The sequence below is a fragment of the Macrotis lagotis genome, chromosome 1 (genome assembly GCF_037893015.1).
Source record: "Macrotis lagotis isolate mMagLag1 chromosome 1, bilby.v1.9.chrom.fasta, whole genome shotgun sequence".
Taxonomy (NCBI): Eukaryota; Metazoa; Chordata; class Mammalia; order Peramelemorphia; family Peramelidae; genus Macrotis; species Macrotis lagotis.
In genome coordinates this window covers 38,644,140-38,670,094 of record NC_133658.1, presented here as the reverse complement: position 1 = coordinate 38,670,094, position 25,955 = coordinate 38,644,140, and the positions used below count along the sequence as shown (strand labels likewise).

General features: G+C 40.7%; 1 protein-coding gene across 2 annotated transcripts; it reads right to left on the bottom strand.

The window, feature by feature from the left end:
* Positions 1-746: 746 nt before the first annotated feature.
* Positions 747-24,273, bottom strand: LOC141496016 (uncharacterized). Of its 2 annotated transcripts, XM_074198021.1 has the most exons (6): positions 24,209-24,273; positions 20,794-20,959; positions 18,017-18,105; positions 9,775-9,901; positions 8,927-9,022; positions 747-5,284 (listed from the first exon to the last, which is right to left on the bottom strand). In XM_074198021.1, exons 2-6 carry the CDS (start codon positions 20,825-20,827, stop codon positions 3,615-3,617), a joined length of 2,016 nt encoding a protein of 671 aa, XP_074054122.1. In that variant the 5' UTR covers positions 20,828-20,959; positions 24,209-24,273; the 3' UTR covers positions 747-3,614. The 2 variants fall into 2 exon arrangements, with proteins under 2 accessions (XP_074054122.1, XP_074054131.1); XM_074198030.1 differs by lacking the exons at positions 18,017-18,105; positions 24,209-24,273 and having other exon boundaries at positions 20,794-23,573.
* Between the last annotated feature and the right edge of the window lie 1,682 nt (positions 24,274-25,955).

Below are 25,955 nucleotides of genomic sequence, written 5' to 3'. Positions count from 1 at the left end.
TTTTTTTTATTACAATGAGCTATTGCAATGATATGGAAGGGGGGAGGCAAGGGGGAATGAGGGAACCTTTGCTCTCATCAGAGATGGCTAGGAAAGGAAACAGCATATATACTCAATGGGGTATAGACATCTGGAGTAGGGGGAAGAGGTTGGGATGCGAATAAAGGAGGAGAGGATGGACCATGGGGGGACAGTAGTCAGATATAACACATTTTCTTTTTTAATTCTTGCAAGGGGCTGGGACTGGAAGGCCTGCCCAGGACCATAGGGCCAGGTGGTTTCTGGGCCTAAGGGGTGGTATGGGGGCTCAGGGCTTCTTGGCCCCAGGACCAGGGATCTGTCTGCTGCAACACTCAGCGACCCTACAGCAGTCAGAGTGAAAGGAGAGAGAAAATATAGTACATGGTAGTGGAGAAATAAGAAAGGAGGGAGTTTGCGATCAGCAATGGCAATGTTGGAAAAATATGGAAATAACTTTTGCGATGGACTTACCATAAAGAATGTGATCCACCCATGACAGAGTTGTTGGTGTTGGAACAAAGACTGAAGCACATTTTTTATTATTTTGGGGGGGGGGGGCGCAGGGCAAGTGGGGCTGGGTGGCCTGCCTGGGGACACATAGCAGAGTGATCTTTGGGTGTCTGGGGCTGGATTTGGACCCAGGTGCTCCTGGCTCAAGGGCCAATGCTCTGTCTGCCACACAGCCACCCCTACTATGATTACTATTTTATTTTATTTTAGGTCTTTTTTTTTCTTTTTTGGTTTTTGCAGGGCAGTGGGGATCGGGTGGCTTGCATGTCACATGGCTGGGTGATTATTGGGTCTACGGGGCTGGATGTGGGCTCGGGTGCTCATGGCTCCAGGGCTGGTGCTTCATCCATTGCGCCACCCGGCCCTACCTACAATTATTACTATTTTTTTTTAATTTTTTTCTCTCCCCTTTATCACCCAAGCAAGTCTATATTCATGGGGGGGAGGGGTATTTTGTTTACTCTTAAACAAGAATATTTCATTAATGTAAAAAAAAAACATTTGTACAAAATGAGAATTAAAAGTGTTCATCAGAGAAAAAAAGCCATTAAAGGCTTTATGTCAGTGTTCTTGAAAAGGGTCTTGAAGGAAATGTGAGATGCCAAGTGACAGGAAGGGCGGAGAACAGCAGCATGACCAGTTGGCCAAGAATGCTGAGTATAACAGAATGATGGTTGGAAAAACAAATTGGAATCCGTTTATGAAAGGTTTTAGAAGCTGAATAGAGCTTATGTTTGACCCTAAAGACAGGCTTATAGAAGCAGGGAAACTCTGAGCAGAGAAAAATAATGTAATTTTTTCCCTCTTTTTTGTAATGAGATAAATATATTCCCTTCCTCTCTCTGTACTGTTCCTTACAAGCAAACCGCCAGAAGCTAAGAATATAGCTAAGCAAATAGGCAGTGTTAAAAGTTAAACTTTTGATTCTGTACAAGTCTGCTACCAGTATTGCCAAGTTCTCTTCAAGCTCTATCTAAACTAGTGTCTCCAAGTTATCTGTCTCATCAGGCTCTTTCACATCATAAATTCCTTGAGGCTACCTTGTCTTAACAAAGATGACTTCAGTTGAAGTACTATCAATTCTTAACCCTGATTTAAGAATTTAAGGTTAATCTAATCTCCAGTTCCAGCAAACATGCTCAAGACAACCCTAAATCATGTATTAGGCCATTCCTTGTTCCCTCCTAGTTCCATCCTAACACCTCCCTGCCCAGGAGGTAGGCTGCATTTCCTAGAAGAGTTCTACACACCTCCAAATTGCTGATTTTAGTTGACTTTAGCTAATTAGCCTGGCTGTTAATTTTCAACTGTGTAGTTGGTTCCCTCCCCCTTTCTCCACACTTAGCTGCCCTTTATGTTCTCACCAACCCAACTTGTAGTCATTTCTTCTTTGCTTCAACTTACTATATTCTTAAAAACTTACCTTCTTTACTGGGCTAAAGAACTTCTGAACCTTTTGCAGTAACCTTTGAGACTTTTGCAATATCCTGTGAATTAAAACTTAAGTCTTTTGGGGTGGCTAGGTGGCGCAGTGGAAAAAGCACCAGCACTGGAGTCAGGAGTACCTGGGTTCAAATCCGGTCTCAGATGCTTAATAATTAGCTGTGTGGCCTTGGGCAAGCCACTTAACCCAATTTGCCTTGCAAAAAACCTTAAAAAAATAAATTTAAGCCATTTCTTACCCTCCTGAGTCAAGAGCCTGATGATTTCCTCACCTGAAAGAACCACAACTGTCTCCAGGATCTCCCTACTCTGCAATTGACCTTTGGATCTGGCTGCCTTAGAAATAAACAAAATTAACTATCATGTTCCCTGAGACTCTTCCCTTCATCAAGATAAGCATTCCTAGTTCCTTCAACTACTCTGGACAAAGACACTCTGGCTAATCAATGTCCCTCATATCTTTGATACCCAGAACTCAACATAGTACTCCAGATGTGGAATTCTAAAGAAGACTACAAAGGGGACCATCACATCATCTCCTTACTCCTAGAATCTATGCTTCTCAGTGGAACCCCACATCCCATCAACTTTTGGCTACCATGTCACAGTGTTACTTCATTTTTAGTAGATTGCAATTCAGAATGTTTAGAAAACAATACTATACTTAGCCATTTTTTAAAGTTAAAGTACATTTAATTTCTTATTCTTAAATTAATTTCATATTCTTATGGCTCAATATTCTAACCTAATTCTAATTATTTTTCAGTTTCATGTATCATCCCGTGGGTTTGCTACCCTTCTGTGAAAGAATAACTTCTCAAAATTAAATTGTGATATATTAGTTTCTATTAGAAATTACTAGGTTTCATATAGGTAACCTTGCTCTCTAGTTTAAAAAATTAAGACTCCAAAGTATTTGTTAATCACAAATCCAGGAGATTAATGTTAAGGATGTAACTGATGTCATGTAGCCCACCTCCCGGGCAGGGAGGGCTTAGGGTGGAACTAGGAGTGGCCTAATACATGACTTAGGGTTGTCTGGAGCAGGTTTGCTGGAACTGGAGATTAGATTAACCTTAAATTCTTAAATTAAGGTTAAGAATTGATAGTACCTTAACTGAAGTCATCGGTCTCCTCCCAAGAAGAGACAAAAGAAGGATTTATACAAAGATGATAATCCTTGTGGAACTGTCTTGGGTAGCTATTGTATAACTTACATGTTTAGGTTACTAAAGAGGTTTATTATTTTTCCTATTCTCAAATGATATAAAGTCTGATTTCTTTCCCGATTCTGGGTGCCCACCTTGTATTGCCTCCATTACCTAGAAGTTTCTTGGTAAATCCCTAAGAATTAAACTTCATGTCTAATCTATATTTTTGTTAATGGTATTTTAACCCTATGTTTTTAAGGGTCTTAGTTATTCATAACTTTGAATATCATTTTCCTCTCCCAAAGCAATAAACAGTATTGTAACTCAAGAAAAATTCTGATAACCTTCTGTATATTTAATAAATGATAAAAATTTCATTAAGCTCTCTCCCTCCACACAGTTAATCTCCAGGATTAAGTCTTTGATGAGTGATGAGGTATTCATTACATTTATGGAAATTCTCACCAGCATGAATTATCTAAAGTCTTTTTAAGTGTTCCTTTTGCTGAATACTTTTCCAAACATATTAGGTTCAAAGGTTTTCTCAACAGTATGAATTTTCTTATGAGCAACAAAAGTCTGCCTAAGCCTGAAAGATTTCCCACATTCTTTACATTCAAAGGGTTTCTCTCCAGTATGAGTTTTCTTATGTGTATTAAGGTTTCCCTTTTGGCTAAATGCTTTTCCACATTCATTACATTCAAAAGGTTTCTCTCCAGTATGAATTCTCTTATGTGCATTAAGGCTTCCCTTCCGGCTGAAGGCCTTCTCACATTGATTACATTTATAAGGCTTCTCTCCAGTATGCATTCTCTGATGTTGCAAGAGGTATGAACTATGCCTGAAGTTTTTTCCACATTCATTACATTCAAAGTGCTTCTCTCTAGTATGAATTTTCTTATGTATATTAAGGTAAGTACTGTTCATGAAGGTTTTCTCACATTCATTACATGACCAAGGCTTTTCTCCAGTATGAATTATCGTATGTATCTTCAGACTTCTATTCTGGCTAAAGGCTCTTCCACATTCATTACATTTGTAGGGCTTTTCTCCAGTATGAATTCTCTTATGTACATTAAAGCTTCCCTTCTGGCTGAAGGCTTTCCCACAATCAGTACATTTATAGGGTTTCTCTTTCGTATGAATTCTTTGATGTTGGTTTAGATAGTGATTACTACTAAATGATTTTTTACATTCATTACACTGAAATGGTTTCTCTCCAGTATGAATTATCTTGTGTATATTAAGGTGAAAATTGTTGCTGAAGGTTTTTCCACATTCATTACATAAACAGAGTTTTTCCCCACTATGAATTATCTTATGTGCATCAAGACTTCTTTTCTGACTGAAGGCTTTCCCACAATCATTGCATTTATATGGTTTTTCTCCAGTATGAATCCTCTTATGCACATTAAGGCTCCCCTTCTGGCTGAAGGTTTTCCCACATTCATTACATTTATAGGGCTTTTCTCCAGTATGAATTCTTTGATGTTGAGTTAGGTATTCATTACTACTGAAAGCTTTTCCACATTGATTACATTCAAATGGTTTCCTTCCAGCATGAATGAGTTTGTGTCTTTTAAGGTTTCCCTTCTGGCTGAAGGCTTTCCCACATTCATTACATGTATAAGGTCTCTCTCCAGTATGTATTCTTTGATGTACAGTGAGGCAAGAGTTAATGCTGAAGGTTTTGCCACATTCATTACATTTATGGGGTTTGCCTCGAGTATGTCTTCTATAGTAATGAATAAGTTTTGAATGGTAACTAAATGACTTTCTGCATTTATTATACTTACAAAATTTCTTCCCTAAGATTATGTTGTGTTTAATTGGGTCTGAAAATGATTTGATTCTCTTTCCAAGTGTATCACATTTGTGAAGACACTTTCCTAAAGGAACTTTCTGTGGAAGAATGAGGATTGTCTCAATTGAATTCTCTTGAGTATTCAGCTCATTATAAATTTTTCCATTTAGGATTCTCACTTGTTTAGACTTTTTCTCTTTAAAACTTTTCTGTCTCTCACAATCCCAAGGCTCTCCCAACTTAGAATTCCATAGTTCATCTTTGCTGAGTTTCTCCTTAGATAACTTTTCTATAGAAATAATCTGTTCTGGAACTGAATCCTTGGTTTCATATTTTGTTTCCAGGACAAAGGAATCTGAAAAGAAGTATGAATATCCATTATTTTCTGTAATAAGAAAAAGGAAGCTTGTATACTAAGTGCAAGATTCAGTCTTCTCAATCAAAAAGAATGAACTGTCTAATGACTAAAGTCAAGTGAGTACTATTATATCCCTAAAGAAAGAAAGGAAGCGTTTGAGGAATATCCATCCATTCTACAAGGTAGGAGCAAGAATAAAATTAACACTTTAAAAAAAGAAGATCTTGGAAGTAAAAAAGTAAAGAAAAAAATCTGAAGAGACCTTGACCTGTGTCCAAAGGCTAGAGATGGGAAGAATGCGAGCACAGAGATCAAAGGAAAGGACCACTAAACAAGTCAGCACAGCTTCATCAAGAATAGCAAGTCCTGGGGGCAGCTAGGTGGCATAGTGGATAAAGCATTGTCCCTGGAGTCAGGAAGACCTGAGATCAAATCCAACCTCAGACACTTAATAACTGCCACTATGTGACCTTGGGCAAGTCACTTAACCCCATTGCCTTAAATAAATTTAAAATTTTTAAAAAAGAATAGCAAGTCCTATGAGACTAAACTCATTTCCTTTTTTAAACAGCATTTGCTAAAATCTCTAATGCTATACTTGTAGATAAAAAAAAGGCTAGGAAGTAGATTTAGAACCTACCAGACCCAAAGAGAATTCATATTTATGTCATCTTCAAGCAGGGACTCTAAGAATAACCTATTTGAAATTTTTACCCTGAAGAGATGATGAAAAAGGGTAAAAACATCTCTTGTAAAAAAACATTCATGGCAGCCCTGTTTGTGGTGGCAAAGAATTGGAAATCAAGTAAATGTCCTTCAATTGGGAAAATGGCTTAGCAAACTGTGGTATATGTATGTCATGGAACACTACTGTTCTATTAGAAACCAGGAGGAATGGGAATTCAGAGAAGCCTGGAAGGATTTTCATGAACTGATGCTGAGTGAGATGAGCAGAACCAGAAAAACATTGTACACGCTAACAGCAACATGGTGGGGGGGGGGGGGGGGGGGTGATGATCAACCTCGATGGACTCACTAATTTCATCAGTGCAACAATCAGGGACAATTTTGGGCTGTCTGCAATGGAGAATACCATCTGTATCCAGATAAAGAACCATGGAGTTTGAACAAAGTCCAAGGATTATTTCCTTTAATTTAGGGGAAAAAAAACATATTGTTGGATCTTGTTATCTCTTATACTTTATGTTTCTTCCTTAAGGATATGATTTCTCTCTCATCACACTCAATTTGGATCAATATATAACATGTAAACAATGTAAAGACTGACAAATTGCCTTCTGTGGGGGTGGGGGAAGGGAAATAAGATAAGGGGAAAAACTGTAAAACTCAAATAATATCTTTAATGAAAAAAAATTTTTTATCAATAGCTCAGAGGCAAATACAGAAAGTGTTTACTTCCATAGTTGCATAAAAGATAAATCTGAAAAGTATGCCTTTATATGGAATGATCAAATGAAATGAGTGTTTTTAATCTAAAAATATCTCACCAGACCAGAACATTGTTCTTATCTTATGTTAATCTAGTAAGATTTTCTTAGGGAACAAATATAAAGTCCCTTGAATTTAATTTATTTTTTTTATTTAAGGCAATGGGGTTAACTGACTTGCCCACAGTCACATAGCTAGGTAGTTATTAAGTATCTGAGGTTGGGTTTGGACTCAGGTACTCCTGACTCCAGGGCCAGTGCTCTATCCACTATGCTACCTAACTGCCCCAGTCCCTTAGGTTTAAAAAAAAAATTCACAAGAATAAGAAAGAAGAAGCTACAGCTCCTGAAAGTAATTCACTGAAAATAAAAAAAATGAAGGGATATGAAGGGAGAAATAGTGCATTACAAGTTCAAGAATGTCAATCTTATGCTGCACCAAAAGGTCTAATATTTAAAAGAGAAATGAGAGTCTTAATGCCATTCCAATTTCCTGATAAGACTATCTTTGGAATGCTGTATTCAGTTTTAGACACATCTTAGGAAGGATTTGCTATGATGGACAGTACACAGAATGGGCCTCCAGGGTGGTGAAAGGACTCAGGAGCATGTGGTAAGAGATTAAAATGAAGGAACTGGAGATGTTTACCCTAATAAAGAGAAGACATCAGAGACTTTAAGGACAACTAGGAAGAAGAGAGATTAGCACTAGACCATTCTTTCTGCTCTCTGGAAAGATGGAGTGCACCTCACATGAACCTTTGAGAGAGCCATGAAATCAGTCAATACTTGAGGGGTATCGAGCAGGTAGTTTGTGAGTGGAATAGAATTCAGGAGAGATATTAGGGTCAGATATTGTTGTTGTTGTTTGTCCTCAAAAGAAGATCATGAAATCAGAGATGTAGTGCCATGACATGCAAGTGAATTTGGATTTAAGTAAAGTGGGTGCTGTGCAAAGTCACCAGGCTCACTTTCTCCTCTGGAGTCATCTGGATCTAGGGATATTGAACCAAAGAGAAATAACCAAGTATGGAGTAAGAGAAGAGATGAAGGGAGAACTAAAACCTCTATGATGGATGTATTGTCTGAAGCAGAGAGAACAATAGAGGGATGAAAAGAGAGTCCTGAAATGACACCTTGAATTGGTAAGAGTGGGCTTGGGAGATAATGGAGAATAGTAATCAGGAATAATACCATTAGAAGGAAAAGATAGGGGAAGCTAGGTGGCACAGCAGATAGAGCACCAGCCCTGGAATCAGGAGGACCTGAGTTCAAATCCAGCCTCAGACGATAATTACCTAGCTGTGTGACCTTGGGCAAGTCATTTAACCCTACTGCCTTGCAAAAAAAAAGGAAAGAAAAGAAAAAGAGAGAAAAGATAAACAAGATAGTAAAGCATTAAGGGGGCCCACAGAATATCATAAAATCTCCCTTGGAAGATTCAGAAGCAAGATGGCTTTTGAATCTGAAGGGCCATCAGAGGGCATCTAGCCCAACCCAAAGACCTGAAGAAGAATGCCCTCCACAACAAGTATGAAAAATGATCAGTGGGTCCTCTAATTGGAGCCCTCCACCAAACACTAGAACCTACTACTCACTAAGAAAGCTCACTGCACCCTAACTGCTGAAAAGATTTTCCATTTATTAAGCCTAAATTTGCAACAGCATCCTCCTATTACACCTCATTCTGCCTCAGAGACCAAGAAGAATAAGTGCCCCCCCAAGAGGCAGTCCTTCAAACACTGAGCTATAAAACTCCCTAAATAGCTTTTTAATCACCTTCCCTTCCCCCTCTTGGGTTTCCTGAAAGATACACTCCCACCTCACAATCTGTGATGCAGGACCCTGGCCTCCTGGCTGCTCCCTACCCATGACATGCCATTTCCAACCTTGGAACATATTCAGATTATCCCCAAGGTCTGAAATTTTCATCTTCCTCATCTTCACTTTCTGCTTTTTTTGATTTCCTTTGAATCCCACCTAAAAATCTCAATTTCTCTAAGAAGGTTTTGCTTATTCCTGTTAATGTCTGATCTCTGATTATCATCTGCAAATTGTCCTTTTTGTACAGAGTTGTTTGAATTAAGACTGGGAGTTCCTGGAACTGCCTTTTCCTTCCCTTTGTATCTCCAACTCAGAGGAGGCTTTAATAAATCTGTGTTGATTTAATGACTGCTTTTTACTCACTCACCTAACTGAGGACTTTTTAGGCCTTTTCCCCCTAGCAGCCATGGAGCTTCTCTTTTCTCCAAATGAGAGATCACATCTGGTTTGGAAACTGGAAGACCTGCTCATGGAGAAATGGAAAAGAACAGAAGAAAGGTATCTCAGAATTCAATCTTTTTTCTCTAAATCAAATAGAGCACATGACAAGAAGACCCACAGAGTGGTAATGAATGAACTGTGAAAAAAAATGTTTCACATTGTATTTCCCATCATGCATAGGTGATGGTTTATAAGGTCTGGTTTAGACTCAAGAAAATTAGTTCCTTTTAAATATCCACCCCACTAAGAAAATGGAAACCTTTGACATCTTCAAGTAGCTACTCTGAGATTTTATTAAAGATTCTTTGATCAAGATGATCACACTGGGGCGGCTAGGTGGCGCAGTGGATAGAGCACTGGCCTTGGAGTCAGGAGTACCTGAGTTCAAATCCGACCTCAGACACTTAATAATTACCTAGCCGTGTGGCCTCAGGCAAGCCACTTAACCCCACTGCCTTGAAAAATCTTAAAAAAAAAAAAAAAAAAGAAAAAGAAAAAGATGATCACACTGGAGAAGCATGATGATAAAGTCATTATCTTGTAGCTATTCAAAAGCCAAAACGACCCTTCTTGGAAAAGACAAAACAACACTGGGCCTCGTAGGGCTGAAGGATTTAGGAATCTCTTCACCTTATGGGTATTCATGGGAATGTCACTGCACACCAAGCCAGAACCCAACCAAGTACTGGAGTTATCTCACAATTTTTAGGAAGAGAGAATGCAAAGATATCCCAATGCTTAGGTGTCATTTCCTGGGGGAAAAGCTGACCTTACCAAGGAAGACAAAGTTCTCATAATTCTCTAGCATCACATCTCTGTACATGTTCTTCTGAGAAGGATCCAACTGACCCCATTCCTCTTGAGTGAAGTCTACAGCCACATCTTGAAAGGTCAAGGATTTCTGAAATTAAACAAAATTCCTGTTCACCCAAGGAAATAAAAGAATAAGGGGATGGTATGATCTGAATCTTTAAGGACAGATTTAGACCTAAATGGAATCTTAGAGGATATCTTATCCAGCCTCTTCATCTTATTCATGAGGAAACTGAGATCCAGTGGGGTTAAGTGACTTGCCAAGGGTGTTACCAGTTATAAATGGAGGAGTCAGGATAGGACTTTATCCTGCAAGTTTAAGAATAACAATTGAATGACTGTTAATAGGCAAAATGGGAAGGCCTTGACAGGCAACAGAATATCATAAGCAAAAACATTAAGGCAAAGCAATAAGGAGCATTTACAAGAGCTTGTGAGTTTGGTCTGGAAAGGGACAGAATGAAAGCCCCAAATGGTAGGGTGATGCCCTTTATACCACAATAAATATTAAATGTATACATGATTTAAAGGAAAAAAGATCTTATCACAAAAAATTAGAAGAACACGAAAAGATAACTAAGATTACATAAAATTGAAAATTGCTTGCATTAACAAAAATCAAAACAGCTGGCACCAGAAAAGAATCAATAAACAAAAGAAAAAATGGCAGCAAATATTTCTTAAAAAAGGTCTAATAATTAAGACAGATAAGGAATGATGTGTATATTCTCCAATACATAAGTGATCAAGGGATATACAATGGAAAGAGAACTGGCTTTGAAGTCAGGGAATGGATTCAAAAGTCCCCTCTCTGATTCTTCCTAACTGACCTTGAGCAACTCATCTTTCTGTTCATAAACATCAGGAGACACATAAGGCGAGATATGACCTCTAAAGCTGTTTTTCACTGTGACAGGGGAAACCCAAGGAATGCTTCCCAAAAAATTGAAATGCAAACTATCAACAATTATATGAAAAAAGATCCAAATCATTAATAATAAAAGAAATCTAAAATTTTAAATTCTTAAATTTTCATCTAACATCCATCAAGTTGACAAAAATAAGAGATAAAAATAGTCAAGATTGCAAGAACTCTATGAAGGCAATCACACTACAATAAAACTGTATACTGATACAAAACAAAACAATCTTCACATTTATTAAGTCACTGTGAAGAAGGCAGAAGGAAACAAGCAGTCTTTCACAGAAAATACTCTCCAATAGACTACATATGTTTACAGCAAGTCAACTGGTGTAGAAAGGTGAGGAACACAAGATTCCTTATTGTTTGTTGACTTAAAAAAACAATATTTGAATTGGTAGATCAAAATGCTGATTTAAGGGCTTTTGACCACATTACTTGTTCCTTCTAAGGTGAACCTGTTATAGTAGTATAATGTCAAGAGTTACAGAGGACAGACAGGCACAAATGAGTTGCAAACTGTATATTAGAAGGAACATGCAAATTATTGTGACTGCAGATCCATTTGAAAATTTAAAGATTCCTCTTCTAGAAAATATCTCCCACATATATGTTAAAATTAGAAAAGACTCCTTGAAAGACAGAATAATAACTCCTTCAAAGATCTCCTAATTAATGATATTATTAAAAGTAAGGTATAGGGGCGGCTAGGTGGCAGAGTGGATAGGGCCCTGGAGTCAGGAGTACCTGAGTTCAAAATCGGCTTCAGACACTTAATTACCTAGCTGTGTGGCCTTGGGCAAGCCACTTAACCCCATTGTCTTACGAAAACCTAAAAAAAAAAAAAAAACCAAACATACTATTCTCTTTTCCTCATTTAGACCCCTTTTCTCCAGTAGCAATGAATGACTATGAGAAGTAGACTATAAGACAAACTGAGTGCTACAGAATCAACACTTTCAAAGTGTGATGGTAGAGAGGACTTCTGAGTTCCTATAACAGCAAGGATATCAAATTAGTCAATACTTAAAGAAATCAATTCAGGTTATCCATTGGAAGGATAAAGTTTAAAAAATGACAGCATAATAAGAATATAGGACTCACTGGAAAAGGCCCAGATAATGGGAAAGATTGAAGGCAAAACTGAAAAGAGGATGGCAAAGAATGAGATGGATGGATAATGTCATGGAAAAAAAGGACATGAACTTAGACAGGCTTTGAGTGATGGTGGAGGATCGAAGGTCCTAGCCTGCTGTGGTTCATGAGGTCACAATGAATCAGGACATCCTGAATGACTGAACAACAAAGAACCATTTTAACTACACTATCCTCTCTCTTGAGACCTTGACCCCCTTATCATAGCACCACTTAAACCCAACCAAGTCAGTCATACATCACTCCTATCATTTAGCACCTCCACTCCAATACATGTGCTTCTAAATGAAGATGGAACAAATCACTCAACCATTTTGACCCAGGTTCACTACAAGTTTATGTTCCACAACCTCAACTGGACCCCCGCTACTGCTAGAAAATTCTCCTGCCTCCTTTATCTGCACACTTTCCAAACCTTTTTATCCCTTCTCAAACCTCCTATGACTCTCCCTCCTCCATTTTCCCAGCTGAGCACCCTGCTTCATATTTTACTTTAAAAAAAAAAGACTATTCCCTGTAAACTCCCATTCCCCCCCCCCCCTCTTCCTCCTCTCCTTGGCTTCTGTCACTCCACTCTTTCACCTGTCTCACATGATGAGGTGGTCTTATTCTTTACCAAGGCTAATCCCTCTAACCTGCTTACATGATCCCATTCCATACTGCCTCCTGTCACAGTTTGTCCCCTCTATCATCTCCACTCTCTTACTAGCTTTAGTCTCTCCTTCTCTACTGACTCTTTCTGCCCACAAACATATCCCATACCTCCCCAGTCCTGGAAAAAAATCCATGCTTGAGCCTTTCATCCCTGTTATCATTCTAGATCTCTTCTGCCTTTGTAACTAAACTCCTCCAGAAGGCTAGATCAGCTGCTCCAGATGGTGACTGTTCTCTCTAACCTCATCTCAGTCCTCATTGTCCTCGACTCTGCTGTAGTCTTTAACACTGGTGCTCGCCCTCGCCTCCTGGATGCTCCCTTCTCTCTAGGTTTTCAGGACACCCAACTTTCCTGATCCTCTTCCCATCATCTGACCATTCCTTAACCTCCTTTACTGGATCTTCTTCCAGGTCATGCTGTCTAACCATAGGTGTCCCTCAGGGTTCAGTTCTGGGCCTTCTACTCTTCTTCTAAACAACTCTTGGTAATCTCATCAACCTTTATCAGCTAGGAGAGGTGTCAAGTACTGGATTCAAATTCTACCTCAGACTGTTACTAGCTGTGTGCCTCTGGACAAGTAATTTATAAAGTACTATCTCATCTATGAAGTGAGAGTAATAATAGCACAACCTATCTCCCAGGGTTGTTTTAAGAATCAACAAAATAGGGGCGGAGCCAAGATGGCAACAAGATGGGATCAAGTCTTAGGGGCTCTCTGATAAAACTAAGGACTCTAACTAAACTTTCGAGAGACAGAACCCACAAAGGGAGTCATTGAGGCAATTCTCCTACTCAAGGTAGCCTGGAAAAGAGCAGAAAGGCTCTGCTCCCTGGGGTCGGAGAGGCGGCCCGCCATAGCGAAAGAACTTCAGCCTCCCGGAGGCAGCCCCAGGGCGCTGGGAGCCGCGGCTCACAGCAGCGGGGGAGTCTCCTGAGCTGCACCCCGGGGAGCACCGGGCACAAAGTGGGGGAACAGCTGGGGACCTCTGCCAGAGTGAGCACATGGAGCCCAGCCCCCAGGGCACACAGGGAGCAGCTTGGTCTTTTGGCAGCCCAGATCCAGAAACAGAAGCAGGCAGAGCCAGTAAGCAGGAGCCCCCAGGGCATGAGCCCATTGAGCTGAGGGAGGGGAGTGAAGAGAGAGACTGCAGAGCTTTGTCCTCTGCCCTGGAACAGGACTCTGGGACTCTGACCACATTCAGATCCTGATCACAGTCTAGGCCCCCCAATAGAACAGTAGGGCCTCCCCCCCCATCTCAGCCCCATGGCAGAGGGGGGCGCTTATGGTCATTCACAGACCAGGAGGGAGGACAGAGCCTCACACACTGAGACCCTTGTGGGAGTGCCCCAAAAGCTCAGGAAGCACCCCAAAACCAGGCCCAGGCTGGGAAAATGAGCAAGCAGAGAAACAAGAGCAAGACCATTGAGAAATATTTTGCATATGAGGCCAAGAAGGATCAAAAACATGCAGTCTGAAGATGAGGAAGCACAAGCTCCTGCATCTAAAGACTCCAAGAAAAACAGAAATTGGGCTCAGGCTATGACAGAGCTCAAAAAAGATTTTGAAAATCAAATGAGGGAGTTGGAAGAAAAATTGGGAAAAGAAGGAAGAGAGATGCAGGAAAAACATGAAAATGAAGTCAGCAGCTTAATCAAGGAAATCCAAAAAAATGCTGAAGAAAATAGCATGCTAAAAACCAGCTTAGGTCAAATGGATAACACAGTTCAAAAAGTTATTGAGGAGAAGAATGCCTTAAAAAGCAAAATTGGCCAGATGGGAAAAGAGATAAGAAAACTCTCTGAGGAGAACAAATCCTTCAGACAAAGAACAGAATTCAGGGAGATTGATGAATTTACCAGGAATCAATACTTCAAAACCAAAAAAAAATGAAAAATTAGAAGAAAATGTGAAATATCTCATTGATAAAACAACTGATATGGAAAACAGATATAGGAAAGATAATTTTAAAATTATTGGAATACCTGAAAGTCATGATCAGGAAAAGAGCCTTGACATCATTTTCAAAGAATTACTACAGGAAAATTGCCCTGATATCCTAGAAGTACATGGCAAAATAGATCCCCCCCGAGAGAGAGATCCCAAAAAACCAACCCCTAGGCATATTATAGCCAAGTTCCAGAACTCCCAAGTCAAGGAGAAAATATTACAAGCAGCTAGAAGGACACAGTTCAAATATCATGGAGCTGAAGTCAAGATCACACAGCACTTAGCAGCAGCTACATTGGAAGCTCTTAGGGCTTGGAATATAATATACCGGGAGGCAAAAGAGCTTAGAATGCAGCCAAGAATGAACTACCCAGCAAGGCTGAATGTCCTCTTCCAGGGAAAAAGATGGACTTTCAATGAACCAGGGGAATTTCAAATGTTCCTTTTGGAATAGACAGAGCTGAACAGAAGGTTTGATCTTCAGATACAGGACTCAGGTGAAGCATAGAGATTGGAGGAGAGGGGGAAAATATGAGGGACTTAATGATGATGAACTGAATGTATTCCTGCATATGACACTGATAATACTCATATGAACCTTCTCAGTTAATAGAGCAGGTAGAGGGAGCTTTTATAGTTAAAGCACAGGAGAAAGCTGAATTTGAAGATAAAATATGGTGTAAAAACGGAGTCAATAGTAAAAAGGGGAAATGTAATGGGAGAAAGAAAAAGGAGAGGGGGAATAGGCCAAGATATTTCATATAAGTTTTTTTTTCTTTATTACAATGAGCTATTGCAATGATATGGAAGGGGGGAGGCAAGGGGGAATGAGGGAACCTTTGCTCTCATCAGAGATGGCTAGGAGAGGAAACAGCATATATACTCAATGGGGTATAGACATCTGGAGTAAGAAGGAGCGGGGAGCAGGGGGAAGGGGTGGGGATGTGAATAAAGGAGGAGAGGATGGACCATGGGGGGAGAGTGGCCAGATATAACACATTTTTTTTTACTTCTTGCAAGGGGCTGGGATTGGAAGGCCTGTCCAGGACCATAGGGCCAGGTGGATTCTGGGCCTAAGGGGTGGTATGGGGGCTCAGGGCTTCTTGGCCCCAGGACCAGGGATCTGTCTGCTGCACCACTCAGTGACCCTACAGCAGCGTCAGAGTGAAAGGAGAGAGAAAATATAGTACATGGTAGTGGAGAAATAAGAAAGGAGGGAGTTGTGATCAGCAATGGGAATGGTGGAAAAATATGGAAGCAACTTTTGTGATGGACTTACCATAAAGAATGCAGTCCACCCATGACAGAGCTGTAGGTGTTGGAACAAAGACTGAAGCACATTTATTATTATTATTATTTGGGGGAGGGTGCAGGGCAAATGGGGCTGGGTGGCCTTCCTGGGGCCACATAGCGGGGTGATCTTTGGGTGTCTGAGGCCGGATTTGGCCCCGGGTGCTCCTGGCTCAAGGGCCAATGCTCTGTCTGCCACACAGCCACCCCTACTATTATTACTGTTTTCTTTTGGGTCTTTTTTTTCTTCTTTTAGGTTTTTGCAGGGCAGTGGGGATCAGGTGGCTTGCATGTCACACGGCTGGGTGATTGTTGGGTCTACGGGGCTGGATGTGGGCTCAGATGCTCGTGGCTTCCAGGGCTGGTGCTCTGTCCATTGCGCCACCTGGCCATACCTACAATTATTACTATTATTCTTTTTTTAATTTTAATTTTTTTCTCTCCCCTTTACTTTATCGCCCAAGCAAGTCTATATTCACTGGGGGGAGGGGTATTTTCTTTACTCTTAAACAAGAATATTTTATTAATGCAAAAAAAAATTTGTACAAAATGAGAATTAATAAAATAAAATTAAAAAAAATTTTAAAAAAAAGAATCAACAAAATAATATTTGTTATATATTTTGTCTACCTTGAAGTGCTTCATAAACTACTAAGCATGGAGAGAGTCTGGAGCAGTGTCAGGTCCCTGGACATGGAATCAGCCAAGCTTGAAGTCAAATTCTACCTCCAATCTGGGCCTCACTTTCTTTAGCTTTAAAAGAGGGAGCTGAAGGGGCGGCTAGGTGGCGCAGTGGATAGAGCACCGGCTCTGGAGTCAGGAGTTCCTGAGTTCAAATCCGGCCTCAGACACTTAATAATTACCTAGCTGTGTGGCTTTGGGCAAGACACTTAACCCCATTGCCTTGCAAAAACTAAAAGTTGGACTTAACGGATTCCAAGTTCCTTTCCAGCTCTCAATCTATGATCCATAATGTTGGGAGGGATTTCAAAGGGCTGAAAGAAAGACTAGATGGGATCCCAAGACTAAAATTCTACAAATCAGGAAGTTTTTAAGAATGATATTCAAAAGATACAAAGAGAAATAATTCCAAGAATGAAATCATAAAGACAGAGAAATCATTTCAAGGGAAAAAGGAAAGGGGAAGATGCATAAAGAGTTATGAAGATGCAGGAAGAACTCATGAGTCATGTTAGAATGGTATTTAGCAAGAAAAGAATAAGGAGGGCATAATAACCATCAGGGATGGTTTAGAAAAAAGAGAAAACACAAGAAATGAAAGCGTAAGTTTTTTGGATCAGAGGATAGGATGCTACTGGATTGAATCATTTACAAGGTCCCCCAAATACAAATAGTCTAAACCTATTGTATTGTGCTTTTGAAGAAGTACTGCACTGACAGTCAATAGCATTCAATGACTTAACTTTTCCCAGGAAGTTCCAAGATTCTCAAAACAGCATTCATGGACTTCCAAAACTTCATTCTGCCCTAATTAGCTTAACATTCCTAATATGAGCTTATTTATACAACTGGGCCAGTCTCCTCATCTATGCTCTGAGATGCCAGTCACTGGTTCCAAGTCTTGATTCTAATTGTTCCTTTTTCTTCTGAGGTCCTCTTCCATCCTCTAATTACTTCACTCCTATTATAATTCCAGTTTAAATTCTATGATCACTCTTTTCTCTGAATTCATATGCTATACCACTCTGTTTGGCACTTTCCTATCAACTACCTAAAAATCTGCTTCTTTCTATCATCAGTAATTATTTCTGATATGTTTGGCCTTCCAAGACTTGATTTTTGTACTTGTCCTCTTTGTAGAATTTTGCTGAGTTCTAAGCACATAGTAGTTGAATGGATGGATGAAAGTTTGATAGAGAGGTCAGATGGAAGGTATTTGACACATAGGGATCATTCTCTAGGGTTCATAGCATAGTGAAAAAAGACCTGGATCATGTTTTAAAAATCCCAGGTTCTATTAAAGGTTCTGTCACACCTCTCTGAATCTTCCTGTATCAAATCTGGGATTTAGACTACATAAGTCTAGCAATAATGATTTATCAGTTCCAGGAATATCATCTATAAGAAGAGACAATTTTCTTGGAGAAACCAGTTAGGTCCAAAATATGACTTAGTTGTACTTAAAAAATGGAGAGGCAGGAAGGGAAAGAAATGTGTCTACACCTTTAAAAATGAGATGGCATTTCAAGGATTAGAGGAAAGTCTAACTCACCTCAGACCTGGCTGTCAGGAACCCAGAAGTCATTCCCTCCTCCTCGTTTCTCCTTTCTTGGGGAAGGGCAGAATCTTGAGATGCCAGAACTGAGGGAGGAGAAAAGACATGAGGGGGACCAATCCTGCCTTCAGCTCTGAAACTTACCTGGGTAGAGATACCTTTACTATAAGCTATAGGTAATCTTTTTCTGAACACAGAGGAAAGAGTCTTTCCTAAGATCCTAATTTTATTCCTCTGGCTCTAAGGGACTTGGTTCTGGTAGGGGCACTACAACAAATGGTGAATTCATAGTACTTCCCTATACATGTCATTTGATGAGAAGAAACTCAAGATCTCTGTGCTTCAGTCATTTTTTAATTATAATGGAAAAAAAATTTTCCATTCTTCCTCATGGTTTCTAAGGTAGATGAAGCATCAATTTGCTGCTTTTTAAAAACAACCCTTTGACTTGAAAAGAAAGGCAAAAATGGTCAAGACTTGCAAGTGCTAGAATAAAAAGGAAGACAAAATGGAAGCTTATAAGTAATTTAATGATTTCAAGTCACAAAGCATAGAGTAACTCTGTCAAGTAAATGAAATAATGTTCAAATGGATTTATTTACTAAGCCATTTCATTATCTCTGAGAAATCTTAGATAAAGGTAAAGGTGCCACAGAATTGGGAAAGATACTGTTCTGATTTTTTTTAAGAAAGAGAATAGAATTTGCAAATACTAGCTTGGATTCCTAGTACAATTCTAGAATACATTTTAAAAGAGATAGTTTGTGAATATCCAGAAAACTAGTGATCAGAAAGAGAAAGCCTGGTCTCATCACAGATAAGTCATGCCAGAGTTGATAAGAATATACCTCAAGATGAAGAACTGCAAACTAAGTGGTAGTACTATTAAATGGAAACTACTTGAATGATGATACCTAAAATTTAATTAGTGGATCTTAATGTCAACCTAGGATGCCTCGTGAGATTGCTGTGGGGATCAGTTGATTGTCCTGTGCTATTTAATATCTTACTAATATCTTAGATAAGGTATATATGGCATACATATGGGGACCCAAGACTTGGGAAAGTCTTTGTATGACACAAAGCAGGGAAGGATATCTAACAAATGGACAACAAAGTTAAGATCCCAATAACCCGAGAGGCTAGAATATTGTACTGATCTACTAAAATGAATACAATTCAAAAAAATCATCTCCATAAATTCAAGTAGGGAAGGTGTGGCAGGAAAACAATTTGCCTGAAAAATATTTAGAGATTCTAGTGGATTATAAACTCAAGAGGGATCAACACTGCAATATGGTGGTCAGAAAAGCTAATTCAATCTTAAACTATTTTTGGAACAGACACTGCACAGAATGATGAATGATGGTGATGAGAGTCCTGAAATTTTTTCTTAGCCAGATCATTTCTACAGCATGGTCTTCAGTTATGTGTGGCACATTCCAGGACAATAAACTTGAGAAAAGGGCAGCCTCTGTTCTTGCTGAGCTATATGGTGCCATATATAGCCTCTAAGTTCTCTTCAAACTCTGAAATCCTCCAAGGGTGATAGGTCTCAAAATCATGCCATACAATTGTTTAGTTTAAAAAGAAAAGATATAAGGATGATATGAAGGAGGGGAATTAGACATGTTCTGTTTGACCCCAAGGGAAAAATCAGAGACCATGGAAAAAATTGCAGAGAAACAGATTTTCAAGTAGATATAAAGAAAAATGAACAATGAACAAATGAGCTGCTTCATGAGGTAAAGGACTCTGCATCACTGATGATCTTCAATAGGAGGCTGAATCACCACCCACCAGAGGGGACCTGGAGAAAATTCTTATGCACATAGGTTTGACTAGATGACACCTGTTCTTCTGACTGAGAAGCTAAACCCACCCTCATGGATGAGAGGCTATGTCAGAGTAACCTCGTTTCATTTCAGAGAGTTTGCTAATCAGGTAGCTACTATAAACAATGGATACTTTTATTGAAGCAAGAATTCTGATAAAGTCCCATGATATATGCCTAAAGACAATCTAATTAGATGTCAGGTAAATTCAGAACTAGTTAAAAAAACTAAAAATGACTTGATTAATGGCTCATTGACAAACCTAGTGTGGGACGTAACTACTGGAGTTGCTCAGGTAGTTATTTTTCCTCATTCCATTCAACAACTTTTTCAATGTGTTGGATAAGTTTATAACAGCATGCTTATTAAATTTGTGGATGACTTGAAGTTGAGAAATATACAGTGAACGGAAAAATCACCACCTTCAAAAGAACATGGCAATTTTAGAACATCCACTCTAAAGTACACAAGTCAAAGAAGAATAACAATTCATGAGCAAATAAACGTGGTGGTTTTAATAGACTTTTAAAGATACATTATACTATAATGGATAAAAAAAACTTGTCATTCATTTCTATGATTTTAAAGATAGTTTTTGTTTTCTCTTGATTTCTTAGAACAAGTTACTTCAAAAATACAACTTTTGGTAGAGCAAAGAAAAACCATCACATCCCCACTATACTGCTGCCTACCCAAACTAGTCTACCTGTTCTAGTGTGGTGATAGCCAGGAGTCCTCAGTCTAGGAAAACATCAGCAAAACTTGGCCAGATAAGTCTATGTGTGTTTATGGGGAGGGGGATAAGAGTCAGGATTAGCAGCATATTGATCTTTTCACCTACCCTCCCCCGAAGGTATCCATTCCCCTCTCCCACTCTCCCAGAGTGGGCAGGTTTCCCTCCCTTTTCCCACCATCTCCCCAAATTCCTGCACTTCTCACCTCTCTCTTCAAGTATGAGATCCAAGTCCTTCATAGTTAACCCCTCCTCTTTGCTGCTTTCCTGGATGGTCTTTCTGACTTTCCCAAGTCTTGGATTCCTCAGATACTATGGAAGAATTAATCTAGCTCCAACAGCAGCAGGTTCTCATTAGAATCTGCAATGAGGCTAAGATGAAAAGTCATAGAACAATTATGTTTTCTCCTAGGATAGTTTCTTGCTCCCCAACACCTCCATCAGAGTTAGCACTGATACCCCAAATTAAGTTCCCATAGATTTTTACCAGGAGACTGTGAATCAACAGATAAGATCAGGTCACTAAGGAAGAGCCTAGAACCCTCAGTCACCTGTTCCAACTCAGGGTCCTGAAGAGATGACCAGATTACCTGAGACTGACTAATGGGCACAATATGTAATTCAATAGGGTACAATCCCCTAGGGTGGACAGAAGAGTTTGTGACCTAGGGCCAGGATTAGCAAACAGTTGCTTCAGTCATCAACACACACACACACACACACACACACACACACACACACACACACTTTTGATACTTCAAAGATTTTATTGTTTATTGGGATTCCATCCCCTGATGCAAATCCCCACCAGTTTGTAACTAACAGAAAGGATTAAATTAAGAGTTTAGGCAGCAAGTGATCAAGGTTTAAAAATAAATGCTTGTTGATTGACTAATGCAAAACACAAACACATATGGTGTAGAGGTCCTAATTAATCCTCTGGCTGCCTTGAAGTATTTCCATCATGAAGCATCTCATACTTCCATATCTGATACTACCCAGGACCTGGCATCTACACCTAATCACCCAGATATCTGCAAAGCCCTCTTCACATTCTGACCTTCGCAAGAAAGACAACCTCACATATTTCAATAATGTTTAGTGGTTTGCCAAGTGCTCACAACCTTGCACAGTGTATCTCTCTCTTTTAGCAGAGAAGAGAAATGACTTGAAGATCAGGAAACTCTGACTTGGAGAAAAAGGAAGCAGCTTCTCTCTTGGGAAAACCCAGAAACAATGAGGAATGGGTGACAAACTGAGGTGCATAAATGAAATGAGATATTATGTAGTTTAAGAAATGACAAATACAAAGAATTTAAGGAAACTTAAGAAGAGTCATATGAACAGATGCAAAATAAGAACAGTTTGCACACTGACCACAATAACACAGAGGAAAACAATACTGAAACAATTCTGATTAATGAATCAAAGTTCTGTTTAATCATGACTGCAGAGAGGCAAAGGATATGCAGAATGAGAAACAGAGTGGTGGACATGGCTAAAAGGGGAATTTATTGTGCTAGATTGGGCTTATCAGTTACAAGAGGTTTTCTTTCCCCAAAAAGACAGATTATAAGAACAAGAAATTAATGTTTGAAAAATACATCTCTAAGGGGAAGCTAGGTGGAGCAGTGTACAGAACACCAGCCCTGGAGTCAGGAGTACCCGAGTTCAAATCTGACCTCAGACACTTAATAATGACCTAGCTGTGTGGCCTTGGGCAAGCCACTTAACCCCATTTGCCTTGCAAAAACCTAAAAAAAAAAAAAAAAAATACATCTCTATATACTAAAAATAAAACTCCAATCCATGCAGTCACCAATCTTTACTCCAGAGGACTAAAAGTGAACTACCCTTCCCTCCTCCCCCTCCTCTTGGCAGAAAGTCAGGAAAATATGGGGGCAGAATGAGGCAGGTGCTGTCAAACCTGTACAACCTGTTGGTTTTCTTCGCCTACACTATTCTGTTACAAGGAAAGTTTTTTATTAAGGGGCAGGTTCTTTAAAAAATATTACAGTTAAAAAAAAAGTATTAACAAAATATTTTTCTGTTCATTTTAAAGAAAAGTGATATTTCTACATCTAGTTAACAGAAGGCAGCACAGTGCAGTGGGAAGAACACTTGACTGGGGCTCAGAAGTCCTGGGTTCCAGTTTTACCCGTGATGTTTACTACTTGTTTGTGACCTGGGATAAGAGACTTTACCTTCCTAGGCCTGTTTCCACATCTTTAATAGAAAAAGGTTGCCTTTGATGACCTGAGTCACCCCACCTCCCTTAGCTCTAAATCTTTGATTCTATGAATCTGAATTCAGTTCCTTCCTGATCCACGGCTTTGACTTCCATTTTGCCACAATCTCAAGGGCACTAATGGGTGTCCCTGCCATCCTAGAGGGCCTGAAAGGCCTTTCCTAAAAGGAAAGAAATAAAAATACTCTCCACCTAACTGCACTGCAGGAGCTCCTCCTGTCTTGATCTCCTCAGCTTTCTAACTGTCCTGCTACCAAATATCTACACTTGTTCACCAACTCTAACAGTCCCTTCATCATAGATATCTCCATCCCTCGCATACTTTTACTTGTCAGTCCCTTCATCATGGATAGCTCCATCCCTCGCATACTTTTAACTGTCAGTCCCTTCATCATAGATAGCTCCACTCCCTCACTTCTTTTAACTCTCCCTCCATCGGATATCTCCACTCCCTGACTTCCACTAAGTGTCCTTCCACCGGACACCTCCACTTCCTCGCCTGCTCTAACAGTCCTTTCATCATAGATATCTCCATCCCTCGCATACTTTTACTTGTCAGTCCCTTCATCATAGATAGCTCCACTCCCTCACTTCTTTTAACTCTCCCTCCATCGGATATCTCCACTCCCTGACTTCCACTAAGTGTCCTTCCACCAGACACCTCCACTTCCTCGCCTGCCCTAACAGTCCTTTCACCACAGGTATCTCCATCCCTCACCTTAACATCCCTCCATTGGATACTTTACCCCTTCCCCTCCTCTGTCCCTCCATCAGATTGCTCCGCCCCTAAGTTTGCCCCCTCTCTCCCACTGAGAGACCTTCACCTCTTTTAATCCCTGATATCTTAGCCTTGGCTCAAATCCCAACCCAAACCTACAGCCTTTACTAAATCCCCGACGGCTCTCCAAACTTCCTACTCGTGTCGTATATGCCTGCATAGGTTCGTGTGGGCCCCTATTACAAGGCCAGTCCTCGAGGCCAGAGGCTCCCCTTGGGTCTAGGGGTTCTGCAGTTTCCCTCAGCAATCGCTTCTCCATTTGGGGAAACCACAGTCTTCCCGCCTCTCGTCAGTCCAGCTCTAGTTCTTTCTGGATGCCAGGGGTCCCCCTCCATCTACGACTCCAGGCGCCCCGCCTCGGGCACAGCTGGGGGCACGGCCGCGCCCCCTCCGACCACGTGGCCCCCCGGGCCTGGCTGGGGCGCCCGCCGACGTCACGTGCCGGACCCTAGTCTCCCCCTGCCCCCCCATCGGCGCCCTTCCCGCCGCAGGGCCCCGAGTCCTGGACCCTGCCGGGGTTGGGACCCCCCAAACGCCCCCACACGCCTAGGGTTCCCAGGAGCCCAGCCCCCGTCCCTCGCACACCCTCACTCACCTGAGTCAAGCACACCCCAACTGGCAGCGCGCATGCGCGGGCGGGCCCGGCAGTTTGAGCTCCGGAAGGGGAGCGCGCCGGCGGACTCAGCTGACAGAGCCGGATCCAGGCCCGGAAGCGCCGCCCGCGCGTTGCTGGGAAATGTAGTCCGCGGCTGCTTCTGCGCCGGCGCACAGCGCGACTCCGGCTCCTCCCCGAACACTAGGTTCCCTGCCCCCACGCGGGCCCGGGGGGCGCTGCCCACGGGGGGAGCCTCCTGCTGGGCCCGCTGCCGAGGCCCTGATAGAAGGGAAATCTGAATGGGCACTAATCTGTCTGGTGGACTTGCAGCCGGTATAGACTGTAAATAAAATATAAACATAAAGATATGATCCGTACACCAAGATGCATCATAAGTGCATTAAAGCTTGGGGGGGTCTGAGGGCAAAGTTGCGTGATCAGAGGCCTCAAAGAAGAGTCCAAGGCAAGGTTGCTCCACGCTCCACTCCATCCTCCCATCCCTGCTAAGAACCAGCTCTGACCAGGGCATCACTCTGCCAACTGCATTGGCTCCGACCCTCCGCAGGTCATCCAGCCTGACCCTTCCGCTGCCCCTCGCAGGCAATGCCCCACTCCCCCTTCTCCCCTCTACTCGTAGAATCTCTTGCTTCATTCAAAATTCAACTCAAGGTGCACCTTCTACATGAAGAACTTCTGACCGCCCTTATCTCCACTTACTCTGCACTGCCAGTGACCCCTTCTTGAAAACTACCTTGTGTTTTGTCCTTATTTTGTTTATGATTATACAGAAGATACCCCCAATGTCTTAGGATGAGTAAGATGTTCCAAAGTCTTAGTAAGAGCTTAGAACAACAGACACTAAGACTTGGACACCACATACATTAATGTCTACTAGGACCCTCAGCTGGGGCTAAATAAATGACTGCTGATTTGTGACATCAATTGATCATTGGCAAAGTCTGAGTCTCTCCTTTGAATAACAATATAAACCTAACTGTAAAGATATCAGTTTTCCCCTTTGGCTTACCTGATATCTTCCTGATAATCATTCTCCACTGTATCAGCAATAACAACAGGATGGCTCAGACATCCTGGAAAGGGGAAAATCCCTTGTTTTATGGAAATCTGGGAGTAAAAAGACCTAGATATCTTGAGTCACAATATGGCATTTTTCCTCCCCTTAATGAAATTCCTGATAGTTACAACATGAAGCAGACATCCAGAAGCCAAGGAAGGAAATTGTAAAATATGCTGTGATTTCACTGGCTGTCACCAATCATTTTATGGTCCCATTTCTAATTCCTATAAAATACTCCCCCCCCAAATTTATACTTTGAGTCCAGTTTCTAACAAGCTCCCATTCATGAAAAGAACTGTAAGCCTAGCGAATTTAATAAACAGGTATGTTACCCTAACTCCATTTTGCCATTATTGAGGTCAAACTTTTGGATGTTATTATCATCAATCAATAGAATAATGAAAGAAATAGCATTTAACCTGAAGCATTAAAGGATGGATAAGAATCCCATAAACTGAAGTATAATAGTAATATTTGTGTGATCCCTATATAAAAGGAGTCCTTGACACTTTTCTGGGCCCCAAGAAACTCCTCAGAAATATAACTGGCTAGGCGCCTTTTGGGTCTAAGAACATTCTGACCAGACCCAAATGGTTGACTCTGGATTCACAAGATATACCATAAATTTCTCTAAAACTCACAAAACACCCTTGTTAACATAATCATTTT